The following is a 14,449-nucleotide window of genomic DNA, read 5'->3' on the forward strand; positions in this document are numbered from 1 at the left end:
TTTTAATACATTCAAATACAAATCTTGCAAAGAGTAGTTATTATTATTGTTATAAGGCCAAATATGTGGGTTATTCTATTTAAATACTTTTCTTAATATATTTAAGTTCAATTTAAGTTTTCTAATCCTTTTTAATAAAATTAAGAAATTCAGTGAGGTTAAGTTAAATTAATTCATAATTCTGCATGAAATTAGCGCTTTCAGAAACCGTTAATTCAATTGCAAAATTAAATTGATTCTATGGCAAAAAATTTAAGTCTAACCTGGCTTAAAAGTTCTAATATCTTTATTCCGAATCAAATAATTTCAATTGTACTAACGAAAACATGACAACATTTTATATGCGCTTTATTTTTAGAACAGACCAGATCCAAACTTTATTTATTTATACAGTACATTTATACAGTACATTTATTGGATAGTTTTTCTAATTAAATAACTGAGCTATATATTATAAATATTTTATAATTTCAAAATTAGAGTTCTAATGCTGCTGATATTATATAAACTTCATAATGCAACAGTTTTCTTAGATAACGATAATTATTAATGATCACATTGAAGTTTAACCGGTTTAGAATTAATTACTAGATTTCTGAAAAAGAATATTAAACAATGAAGACAATCAATTGCAAGAGCTTTTCTGACAACAAAAAAAACATAATAAGTACTATTAACTACTCAAATACAGTAATAACGTAATTAATTTTGTAATGAAAATGAGACACAAAAAGAGAAAGAAAAACATTGTAAAAAAGAAGAAGAGAAAACAAAACTTCTAATCAAAATCACATTTAGAATAGTTCTAAACAACTTTAATGACTTGCCATTATTTAGTTGTTATCAGAACGCGTTACAGTACAGTTGATAAAGCGAAATGAAAAAAATTAAAAAATAGTGAAAAATATTCCATTAATAATTGCAGCGGCAAAATTAACGCGAAAAAAAAAATTACTTTTTTTCGGTTTATTGCAAACTCTCTTGTTTACATCGTTTTTTTACGACATTAATATATCCAAGCATACAGAAACATACTTATATACATTGGATTTAACAGAAAAAAAAATAAATTTTAAAAATGTTAACATTTTTGTTAGTGATTTTTTTAACAGGACTTTATTTTTATATTAAAAGTATTTATACATATTGGCCTCGTAATGGTTTTGATGATATTGATGCAACATTTCCATTTGGTAACTTAGATTCAGTACGAAAAGGTTTAAAATCTTTTGGTTGTGCCATTCAAGATTTATACAATGCTACATCAAGTCCAATTGTTGGAATTTACTTATTTTTTCGTCCAGCACTTTTAATACGTGATTCGGAAATTGTTAAAAATATTTTTACTAAAGACTTTAATAATTTTCATGATCGTGGAATTTATGTTGATGAAAATGATCAATTATCAGAAAGTTTATTTGCATTAGAAGGAACTAAATGGAAAGCATTACGTTCTAAATTGGCACCATCATTTTCATCTGGTAAAATTAAGGGTATGTTTTTAGCTAGTGAAATGGTTGGTAAACAAATGGAAATCTATTTAAATTCAATAATACCAGATGATAAAAATGAAAAGAAAGTAATTGATGTTAAAGATGTAACATACAGGTGAGAATTATTTAACTTTTCACACATATTTGTGAAAAAAAAAAATTTCATATGTTTATAAAATTTGCATTTTCATTAGCAATTTCAATTCGATAAATTAATAAAATGTTAGCCTAACAAAAGAAAAATTTAAATTTTTCAGAAAAAATATTGTCTCAATTGCACAAATTGCAATTACTTTAGAGCACAGTTTTGCTATTTCTATAAAGGCATGAGTAAAATATTTAATTTCTCATTATTTAACATTAAATTTTGTAAATAAATAAGACTTTTGAACTTTGAACTTATGTGGGAATCTATTAAAATTGTATTAAAAATACACACTTTGTATCAGATAACGATATAATTCTAATCAGCTTAATACCCCCAAGAATAATGAAATCGTTTATCAAATCAAACAATTTTGGTAGTAATCGCATTATAACCATAAATAACTATAAGTTATTAAATAATAATCAATAATAAAAACTATAAGAGCAATAAGTTTTTAAAAACTGATAAAAGTTTTCACTACTTTAATCACTTGATTTGCACTATGTCATACTGATAACATTCTATGTACAGCAAACGTGTAAGCAAATAAATTTTTAAGAAACAATAATAAATTCAATAAAAACTAAGTATATAAAAAAAAATAAAATTTAATTAAATTTTTTATTGGACTCTAATAACCTCTATATTAAATGTTGACTCAATTATTGGCACTATAATGATCAATAAAACATTAAAAAATACAAAATATTTTTTAAAAGAAAATATTAAAATAAAAATTTTAAATATTAAAATGAATTTGAATAAAATGAAAATAAAATAGTAGCACATTATAGAATATGAAACAAATGTAGAACGGCGACGAGCATGATTGGTTTTACTGACTATACCATTGAAAATAGTATTACATTTAATAGGCCGAAATATTTTAGGCCGAAATATGTTCTACAAACTCTTTAAAAAAAAATAATATTTAATAATTTTTAAGGAGTATTTTGTGAATGAATTGGTAATTGATTACACTCAGTTCTGCAGCACTTATTTTCAAAAGATATTTGCCTCTTATTCTTATGCAATTTTGACGCTTATAAAGTAGATAAAGCTCCGAAAAATCGATTTTCGAAAAATAAAGCAGAAACCCATTTTACGTACATTTACAAAATAGTTTCTTTGACCCAGATCAAAACGAAACCCCAAATTATGAATTTTGCTAATACAACATGTAGTTGTTAAATTAATAAGTAATGAAACACCAAATTTAAAGCGGTATTATTTAATTTTTTGTTTGTTAAATAAATTTTCGGCCAGAATTGAAAATTCGGGCCTGGACCTTGAACAAGAAAAACAATATTATTGATTGTTAAACGTAAACTTCCTGATTTGAATTAATGAATTATCTATAATCTCCAAAGTTTTATGGCGCCAATTGCAAATTTTCTGTAAAGCATTCCCGGTCATTCTATGAAATAAAACTTAATTTATAACTTAAAGCTTTTAAAGGCGTAAAGCTTTTCTCATATACTGAGATTCAACATGCCGACTATCTCATCTACTGCTTTGAAATTTCAAATAGCTTTAATATTCAGACAATAAAAATAAATTTTTGTATTATTTGAGAAATAAAATCGCATTCAATTAAATTTGAGTATAATTTCATGGATATGAAAAAAATGTGTAACAGCATTGTGAATTTTTTTGAGTCATCATTTATTCTAATGTAGGTTTTTTTTTTATAAAAAAATTAGTGATATTTTAAATTGAATACTCAAATGAAAATATTATGCAATTTTTAATAAGAAAAACAAACAATAATAATTGTACATCTTTTTTTAGTCGGTCATCTAGTGTAAAATTTCTAATAAACTTTTTAATTAAATAAAAAACGCACATCAACACAATTATTTTTTATTACTTTTTTTTATACATATGAAGTTTTTTTGCAGTATTTTTATATATGTACATATGTTATAAAATAGGTACACGTATAATTCGTAATATTTGCGTTTTAGTATCAAATATACTAAAAATTGTTATTACAATAAATGCAATGTGAATATTTGCAAATATTGGCGCGAAATCATATACGATAACACTATAGAAAAATTAGGGTTTAAAAAATTGTATTAATACGAGACAGACATACGATCTGAAAGTATCTATATATGTACATGTGTATAGATGTGTAAAATATTTTATAAGTTGATTTTTAGATCTACATACTTCCATGCATAACAATTTACTTCTAATGAAAATTTATTTCTTAAAATTTTTTATTTGATCATAAAGATTTTTGAATGCACAATATTTGATATTTTCTTAACCACTTAGAAAGAATTTCAATATTTAATTTTGATCAAACACTTCATCATATCTATACTAGTTAATTTATATTCCATAAAAAATTTAATGGAAGACAGTTTCTTTTCCCTTGTCTCTCTTTTTTGTGTTACTGGGCCATAAAGCTTAACTTTCTGAAAAAAATAATATTAAAAATATCATACTCATATAAATTAAAATTGTCAGTGTTATACTAAATCCATGTATATTAAATAAGACTGCCTGGAAAAATGTGGTAATTCCTACTATAGAAAGGGGAAGTTTCATTTACTTTATTTGAAACTATAATGGAAGTGATTTTGTAATGTAATATACAAATATTTTAGAAATAAATTGATAAAATCTGTTTTTTTTTATTCAGACTCTGATCACATACCTCGCTATTTTACTCGCTAAGTGAGAACAAGATTAGTAATTATGAAGATATATTTATCTTCTTAGAAGGTAATGCATCTCGATTTTTTTAAATTTATACAAAATTTATTTACTTTGTTTGTTAAAGTGATACGCCCAGTCGATAATTTGAATAAAAATGCAAAAATCAAATTGAAAAAATGAAATATGCATTAGAAAAACGGAAAACTAGACTTCTGTTTTTAAAGTAAATAAAAAAGTGAGATAAAAGAGCGACATAAGCAATTCGCCTGTTAACTACTACGTTAAATCTTAATCTATATTATTCTAAGAGAATAATATATAAATTTAAAATACTGCAATCTTTCTTTATCATTTTAATAAATAATTTTTTTTTTAAATTTATAATTTTAATAGTAACTAGCTTCTGGTTGTATAGATATTACAGTGAACTTTGAGCTTTAAATTCTCATAATGTAAATTTTTAATTTGTGGCAGTGCTATTCATAGTGATACATGAAAACTTTTATAAAAATTTCCGAAGTAGCTAATTATAAATTAAATATCAAATATTCTTTATTTCTATTTGTATTTATATATAGTAATAATTATATAATAGTTATATATAGTAATTTATATATAGTAATAATTATTGCTATTAATATATTATTGCTATATAATATTACTCTAACACATTCATTCATCCCACTTTATGAGCTTTAAGAGAATCTCATTAAGCGTAACTTTACATTTTTTCATGAATTTCTTGATTTTAATAAGATTTTCACCTACCATATTTAACTTTTAAATATAAAATAAAGCAATAATTATACATTTTGATAATTAGAGAATACATGCGGATTTTGTGGTTTGATGAAAGGTGTAAAATTGCATTGTTTTCATACATACTTCAAGAAAACAATATTTTATACATACTCACTTACTTTTATGCAGTATAATATGGGAGATGACTTATACTCAATTGTAAGAAATTTTTGATAAATGCATAATTTCATTTATTCAATTAATTTATCAATATTGATTTACTAATATAGCTTAAGAGTAATTTTATAGCTAGAATATTAAAATCATATTGCGTATGTGTTTCCCGCATAAAAGGTAAAACTTGTTGATTATTACGTTTTTGTCTGACAAACTTTGGATTTCAATTTAATCATGGAATCGTTAATCAGTTCTTAAGGATTTAAAAAAAAACCGGTTATTTCAATTAAAAAAAATGTCATCGAAAATTCTGTTTGTCGGAAATCTAGTTCAAAATAGCAGAATTTGGCCAATATTATTTTGTTCAAAACTTAGGCATAATCATGAAAAAGTGTCTTCCAGCTTTATAAATTAAAAAGAAAACCTGTTTGTTTCAAAATTAGATCGAAATATCTGTTTTACTCACAAGATTTAGCGAATATTACCGACAACTTTTACAAATTTTCGGTCCCAGATTAAATAGTTTTTTCACCAAAAATGGATAAAAAATTATTTTAACAAATTTAGAATAAAAATTCAATAAGAAGTACGCTGGAGATGGAGTAAAATCTAAATTGGATCACGTTAGGATTCAAAAAAATTCAAATATAATTTTAAAATTTTATTTTACAATTTTTTACAATAATTATATTTTCTTTTAGATATGCTGCTGACATAATTGCATCAACTATATTTGGTATTGAAACGAATAGTTTTAAAGATAAAACAAATGAATTTTTTATGATTAAGGATAAAATAAATGAAAATACATTTTTCAACAAATTATTAGGTATGGCACTATTCCTATGTCCTCAGTAAGTATTATTTTATTAATTACTTTTAGCAAATTTCATTACTACTGCACTCTTATGTAATAAAAATATATAAATCATAATTTTTATCATTTATATATTATAGAATTGTAAAATTCATACCAAAATTCATTATTAATTCAAATCCCGCACGCAAATTTATGGTTAAAATTGTTAAGGAAACAATTGATTTTCGAGAAAAAAATAATTTTGTAAGAAAAGATTTGATGCAATCTCTAATACAATTACGTAATACTGGAAAAATTAATATTGATGATAATATATGGGATGTGGAAACTGCAGCTGGTATGATTATCATATATATATATACATATATAAAAAGAATTTCATTGAAGATTTTAATATAACAAAAAAAATATTAAGTGAAAAGTTTCATTATCATTATTTTTAGGAAAATAAGACGAAAATATGTGCATATTCTTCCAAAATTTCAATTGCATATATATAGCATTATATTTTATTTGTCTATATGTGTACCGCATTATTTTCATTCAAGAGCGATTAACCACCCTCAAAAAAATTAAGAATTTAAGTTTTCATTTTCTTTACACTTATTGCATTTATTCGTTTACAGGTTGAAAAGCATTATTTTTGCACGGAAAAAAAATAAGATTTTTTTTTTTAAAAATTCAATATTATAAATGCACTCTTTAGTGTTTTTTTTTATTTAATTTAATCTTCAGCACAATTTTTCGCATAAAAGATTTTTAAAGTAGAATCTGTACATGACAGGAATCTTCAAGATGACAATGTGTTAAAATGGACTTTTTTTTATCATTATTAAAATTGTTATCAATTTTAAAATCTCAATCGGTGGAATAAAAACTTTGGTGCTTAAAATTCCTGTGGTACCGGTTGAATAAAACTCTGAATAAACTTTTTCAAATAGAACTAGTATATAAATTGCGGATTTTCTATGGGATGCATTTAAACATATGTTTGAATAATTCCCGTATTTAATAAATTAATTGAATTTTGATTATATTTATGAAATATTATTCAAAACCTCATAGTCAATTACTTATAAAATAATGATTACACTGAAGCAACCCATTTTTCCTACTGAACTGTTAAAAATTTAAATCTAAAATAGCGATTGAAATGCTAACATTATGCGAACGATTAAAACTTAATCATCACCCATTAATTTCAACTTATACTCAATCACTTATTAATAAATATCAAATCTCTGTATAAATTTTCTACATTTCATCTTTAAAAAAGAGCTGTTAATTTTTTATTAAGCCATTCATCAAGGGTAAAATAGTAAAATTTTGAATCACATTCCATTAATATAAGTATACCCTGTACTATAATGCAAGTTTTATTTAATTTTCAATTTATAATACTAAATTCTTTACATAATACACACATATTATACTACTTACATTTAACAGAAAAATAAATGAAAGGAAAATCTCAAGAAAATTTTTTATATTCTTAAATTCATTTTTTTTTTTGTAATTTTTATTTGTATTATAGAATTTTCTTATTCTAAGTATATTGTTGATGAAAATTATAAAATTGCAATTTTTTTTTCTTGATAGAAAATCTCAAATCAATGACAATAGAACAATGTGCAGCGCAAGCATTTTTATTTTATATTGCGGGTTTGGAAACAAGTGCCAGTACATTGGCATTTTTATTATATGAATTGGCTCAAAATGAAGAAATTTACTTGAAATTAGAAAAAAATATCAATGAAACTCTAGAGAAACATAATGGACAAATTACATATGATTCAATACAAGAAATGTCATATTTAGAACTATGTATTAACGGTAAGTATCAAGACACAAGAAAAACAAAACTGAAACGTAATAAAAACAAAATCAGCAGTGTTGTCACTTTTACTAAAATAAATGAGTCTTGTTAAATTTAAAAATATTGTGAAAGACTAATAAAATCAAACTTAATTTAAAAATATGCCCAATCAAATAATTTATAGTGCTACAAGAGCTCGATTTTATAGCAACAATTCCATTTTCTATTTTTGTTCTTTATTAACTTTATATCTCAAACTTAAAAATCTTAAAAAATTTGGTTGGAAAACAAAATTTTTGTTAATTACCTGAAACATGGAAAATATAACTAAAATATTAAATTTTCAGAACCAACCCCTTTGTGTTCAAATTTCGAAACAATAGTGACAATCTCGTTTCTTTGTCTCGCAAGACTTGAAGTGGGAATTGTTATAGCATTCAATTTAAAACAAATTTTTTTATTCATATTCGAGTAGTCTCCCTTCTGAAGCCTTGCTTCATTGTAAATTAATGTTTAAGTAAATTTTAATGAAAAAAATTATCGATAGAAATGGAAACTCAAAACTAATTTCCATGTTAATTTAAAACAAAAATTTTTTAAAAATTCCACAGTCACAACACTGTTTTAGCATTAAATTTGATTACAAAATGAACAAAAAAATTCTAATCTCTTTTCCTTTTTTCTATATATAAAATGCTTTAAGTTTTTATCTCATACTATCATTGTACATACAAGAATACCAATTCTAACATACTTATATCAAATTTTTCTAATCTTATAATATTATTTTTTTACTTACATAAATATAAACATCTATATATAACATATACTACATTCTATATAATATAAAAATTATTAAGAAACCATGAGAAAATATCCTGGTTTACCGGTTTTGAATAGGATATGTACTGAAGATTATAAAATTGAAACAGAAAATGTAATAATAAAAAAAGGAACTCCTATTATAATATCACTATTGGGAATGCATAGAGATGAAACATATTTTCCAGAACCATTAAAATTTCTTCCGGAACGTTTCCTAGAAGATCAAAAAAATTATAATGAATCAGCTTATATGCCATTTGGTGATGGTCCAAGACATTGTATTGGTAAGGATTATTATATTATTTTTAGAATACATATATATACATGTACGTACATATACATGTAATTGAATATATTTATATGTAAATGTTTATATTATATGTATAACATTATTATCATTACATGAATTAATGTTATTAATACGATAATTTGCCCTAGAATATTGCTCTTAAATAAATAATTTAGTAAATATGGAAAAATTTACATAATAAATTTTTCTAATTATCTTTAACCTTTTCATTATTTGTAATATAACAGTATAATACATAATAAGAAACTATTTATATTAATTGCAATATATATACAAGTTGTATATATGCATGTATACATATTCTTATTTCTGTCTAATAATTCGATAATGTTGGTATAATTTTTAGGCTTATATCCAAAAAAACAAATGCATGAAATTAGTATACAATTTCCTTACATATAGAAATTTCAATTCAAACTCATTTTAACAAATTTTGCTCTTCATCTCGGTAATTCCGAATACATCCAAAAAGAACAGAATTTAACAATTTTTAAAATTATGAAAATTTAGTATAAATTCTTTAGTTGCAAAATGTCGCTGGTTTTCTTAAGTCTTTGCTTAAATAAAATATTATTTGAAATTAATCTAATTTTATAGGTTTTGAAAACATGAGTGCATTTATTAAAAAAAGATCTAAATTTTAATTATAATTTAGCACAATTTATAATTAGAACCACAAGGATCCTCTTGCTTTAGCTAATCAACTTTTTATCTCTTAATTTTAATCACGTTTAGATTTAAGATTTGAGTAGTAACTAATATAATTTGGAAATACCTGAATAAACCTTAATGTCTCAGGTTAATTTTAAAAGAAATATTATTGTTGTTCTTAAAGCCTTATTTCTGCAAAACTCCTATCAAATTTGATAATCTGTTATAGTGTAATTTCTACAAATAAAGTCAATTCAAAATCATTTTGTATCGCTTTCCTTAGCCTATCTAATATCAGTTCATCACAATTTTATTATAAACTTATTTAATTAAAATTGTTAATTAAATTAATTTTCATATAATTTTAAATTTTTTTCAATATTTTTAAAGTTTTTTCATTTTTTATTTTTCTTTTCTTTTCATTTTTAGCAATAAGATTGGGCAAAATAAACGTTAAATTGGGCGCAGTGATGATTCTAAGAAAATTCAATATTGAAGCAATAGAAAAAAAAGAAATCGAATTTGATAATTATTCTGTAGCGTTAATGCCAAAAGGTGGAATTAATTTAAAACTTTCAAAGAAATAAAAATTTTGCAAGAAAAAAAAACTTTTATTTTAAAATGAAAACTTTTTTTTTCATTCCTCTATTCTCTTTAAATTTTTTAATTAAAAATATTATAAGAAATAATGAAATATGCAGAGTATCGTATTGCAAGTCGAAGAAAAAATGAACTTGTTAGGTTCAGCTCGTCCGTCTGTATATGTGCTTGTTATTTAAAACATTTATTTCCATTAAGAAAGAAACTACAATTTTAGAAAGAAACTACAATTTTTTACAATTATCAAAGTTATGCTCCATTACTCGTAGAAAGTTGAACTTATAAAAAGTCCTAAATATGTTATTAATTTTTTCGAAAAACCAATTATTTTTTTGATTCCGTTCTTAATCCCGAATCGTTAAAACAAATCTCGAACAGAATTGTGTAAAAATCAATTTTCGGCAATCAATTTTTTCGAAATCTGTAGATTTTTAAACATTTTTATTTAATGGTAAATGTTTCCCCTCTAAAAACCGGAATTTCTTTTTGTAACAGATTTTTTTTTTTTTTTTATTTTTTCCTCGTCTGATTTGATCTCATTAGAATTTGCTTCTATTATAAGATTTCATCCAAAAGTTATGCAATGACGTGAATATGTTACCAATATTAATAAACCATAACCATCATTAGAAGTCATTTTTATTTAAAATATTGACAGATTAAAGGACTATTTTCAAGGTTTAGGGAAAACCAAAGAAAAATGAAAAATTGTTTAAAAAATTAAATTATTAAAAATAAATTACGCATCTTAAATAATTTGTTTTTACGATAAAACCTTAATCTTCTTTCAAATCTCTGATCTCTTAATCTCTTACATGAAGTATATATTTTTTTAAAGTAGAAAATTAAGTATAGCCCGCATAAAGATTAAGTCATCTTAAATATAGCCCGAGATTAAAGCATCTTAAGGAATTTTTTGAGGCACCTAAGGGATTTGTATTTTATAGGAGAATTTTTATATTTCATAAACTTTATATAGCTAATATTCGCTAATTAATTCAATATGATTCACAATTTTTATGTAGAATTACCATCATGTTTACATTTCCTTCAATCCTTTTATAATATCCTTTTTTTTCAAAGCAAAACATTTGCAACATTTTTCAAATTTGAAAAGTGAATAAATAGTAAAATTTAGGATAATAAAAGAACACTTTTTTTTTAAAATAATAAAACAGTGCCTTTATTTTATATTTTTTCATTTCTTTTCCTCTCTTTGTACCATAAAAACAAAGAAAAATTCTTTTCATTTATGTGGAAAATTTTTGTAAAGCCAGCAAAATAAATGAAAATAAATGCATTGTATTTAATGAAAGTATGGCAATAAGGCAACTATAATAAAAACAAAAAAATTTAAAGCAAGAGCAACGAAAAAATCATCTCAGATTAACCCAGTTAATAAAAATATTTGCTACAGCAATAATAAAAATGTTAAAAAAAGAAATAAAAAGAAATTATCGCAATAAAACAAAATTTAAATTTTTTTTTATAATTTTTTGTTTTAGTATTTTGAATTTTGTTTTTCAGTGTTTCTTTTTTGTGATTTATTTAAAATATTTTGTGATAAAATTTTATTTCAAAATGCTATAGTTTGACAACTTTCTCAATTTTATAATAAGTATAGCGTGGCAGATTTGCCATTTTGACCTTGGTCGGTCATTTCGTAATTTTGAAATTAATTTCATGGCTAGGTTTTACATAATTGTTCGCATTTTGGCCGTTCGTTGGACACTGAGGCTATATTTTTTGATTTAATTCTTATAAATTTTACAATTTTGCCAATAAAAGTTTTTGAAACCAGTAATTCAGATGTTTTTAAGAGCAGTAATTCAATATGCATTTGTGCTTTAAGAAGTTCAAGTATAAAACATTTTCTTCCAGTTCTTACATCATTCTTTGTTTTCAAATTCTTATAAGAATATTTGCTGAGTCATTTCTGAATAAGTATAATTTACTAGATAAGGATGTATATATATAAAATACTTATATTTCTTCACCATGTACAGAGACACATATAGGTTATTATGTTAATAATCACAACTCATAGATTTTTTACATGGATCTCATGAAGTTTTCCTTTTGCTTACTTTAATATAAAACTTAAGAGAAAATTTTTTACAAACTATTTTTGTTATATAAAAAATATTTTATGTTAATATTAAAAATGTAAACATATTTCAGTTAATTTATTATTTAAATATAGATAATACTTATATCTACACATATTATATTTTGTATAAATGTAAATATATCAATATTACAAAATATATATTATCCCTTTTCGTCCTAATGCACAGACTTATATTTATCATTTCATTACAAATCAAACGCAAATATTACAAATCATAGTATGGATCCCTGTCGCTTACAATAAGAAAATGCCTTATAATGGTATTACTGGCCACTTGGACGTCATAAAGAAAATTGTATTTCCGTTTATATGTGCCAGTTTTGGTTTAAGTGAAAAATATTATTATCTCAGTTCACAGTATAAGTTCCTAAGCATATACATACATTATTTCATAAGTACGTCCCTTTGAACAAATGATTATCATGCCAAAATTATGAGATGCCACAAATAATGTTATTGACTTTTCGGACAGAAGAGTATGAGGACCGTGCAAAACTAATAAGTACGTTTTTTTTTAATTTCTTTGGAAAAATATTAAAATCGCAAAAAACCAAATATTTTTTACTTGTTTTGTTATAAAATACTCGTAGTATTTGTTTAAATTTATTCTACTTTCGAAACTTTAATAGTTCCGAATTTATTATTTTTTTTTGTTTTGTATCAAACTTAGCTTAACTTGGATTTTTATGTTGTAAACTCTTAAATATTATAAATTATAAATGTATAACTGATAGGGTTCATGTTATTAACCAAATTACAATATATCCTAGTCAACCTTTTTAATGTTACCTTTAAATGTAAATAACTGCTTTTTAGAAAACTAGTAAAGTTCGATTATAATCAATTACAAACTTAATAAAGTGCACGGTCTTTAAATTTTAGATATGCGCGGTTGCAAGTAAAAACTGACTAAGATCATTTTTGTACTTCGTAATTTTATTTCAAACATAGAATTTTTTCAAAATAATTCACATCACATTAAAACATAATTTATTTGATTTACTTAGTTTCGAATTTGAAGCCAAAAACGAAGCCAGTTTCAAATTTAAATTCAAATTAAAAATGTTGCTTAGCAATAGAAAAATTTTTGTTTTACTATATTAGATACCTTATATTTCCTAAATTTTCTACAAACAATCTTTAATCTCTGTCGATATTATACACAATTTCTGGAGTAACCCACCTGATTAAATATCAATTTCACATTGCAAATGGGTTTAATAAAATAAAAATTTCGCCTTAAAATAAATTGGACACGAATATTCAAAATCTCAAATATCTCAACTACAAAATAGCGAGCTCTGAATATTTTTGTAAAATATTGTATAATATTATAGGTTGATCTACGTATAATATTATAGGTTTTGCTAGACTACAAATCAAATAATTTTGGAACATTATGAATATATAAAAATCTGACTAAATCCAAACATATTAATATTAGATGTTCATAATACCAATGTTATACTCGCGTATGGTATGAGTAAGAAATTAGTTAAAAATTAAAATTCATCTTATCAGGAAAACATTACAAAAAGTAAATATTTTGTTTCAATATTCTTTTTTTACTTCCTTTTCTTTATTATTTCATTGTTTTTCTTTTTCTATATTACTTCGTATGGGAAATAACAAGGATTATAACAATCAAATCAAAACAAGTAAAAATATCAAAACATAATATTTTATGTATTGGGGTATGCAAGAGATTTATTCCAAAGAAAATTTGCAATTGTTGTAATATGAAAATGCTTGACTGTATATTTAAAGACGATCATATAATGTATTGGGCATGAAAACTTTAAAAACATTAGAACATTAAAAAAAAAAATTAATATGATGATTCTTAATGGATATCAAGTACTAACGAACCCGCCGCTCACAATTCCGATTTCACATATTATTACATATTAGAATAGATAAATATTAATTTTTTTGGTGCAATATAAATCAACAGATTTTCTAATGCATTTCACATACTTGTAATGATTGCCTTTGTGCGATCGGTGTTAATTGTTTAAGCGACTCGTATGGGAAATGGCAAACATCTGCGTCTTACTTCGCATC

At 23.5% G+C, this 14,449-nt stretch overlaps 1 protein-coding gene across 1 annotated transcript; it reads left to right on the plus strand.

Annotated features, from left to right (window-relative positions):
- The first annotated feature begins 848 nt into the window (after positions 1 to 848).
- Positions 849 to 10,282, plus strand: LOC129615487 (probable cytochrome P450 6d5). Its single transcript, XM_055530735.1, has 6 exons — positions 849 to 1,608; positions 5,934 to 6,086; positions 6,190 to 6,389; positions 7,652 to 7,885; positions 8,729 to 8,977; positions 10,084 to 10,282. Exons 1-6 carry the CDS (start codon positions 1,079 to 1,081, stop codon positions 10,239 to 10,241), a joined length of 1,524 nt encoding a protein of 507 aa, XP_055386710.1. The 5' UTR covers positions 849 to 1,078; the 3' UTR covers positions 10,242 to 10,282.
- Positions 10,283 to 14,449: the final 4,167 nt, after the last annotated feature.

This window comes from Condylostylus longicornis, unplaced genomic scaffold, assembly GCF_029603195.1.
Source record: "Condylostylus longicornis isolate FDR11 unplaced genomic scaffold, ASM2960319v2 ptg000135l, whole genome shotgun sequence".
Classification (NCBI taxonomy): Eukaryota; Metazoa; Arthropoda; class Insecta; order Diptera; family Dolichopodidae; genus Condylostylus; species Condylostylus longicornis.

What these genes read in the sequence shown, in the direction of transcription:
- LOC129615487 (XM_055530735.1), top strand. Translation starts at nt 1,079, where the DNA reads ATGTTAACATTTTTGTTAGTGATTTTTTTAACAGGACTTTATTTTTAT. An exon ending in GCACTATTCCTATGTCCTCA is followed by an intron (nt 6,087 to 6,189) that starts GTAAGTATTATT and finishes TATATATTATAG; the next exon opens with AATTGTAAAATTCATACCAA. An exon ending in TTTAGAACTATGTATTAACG is followed by an intron (nt 7,886 to 8,728) that starts GTAAGTATCAAG and finishes AAAATTATTAAG; the next exon opens with AAACCATGAGAAAATATCCT.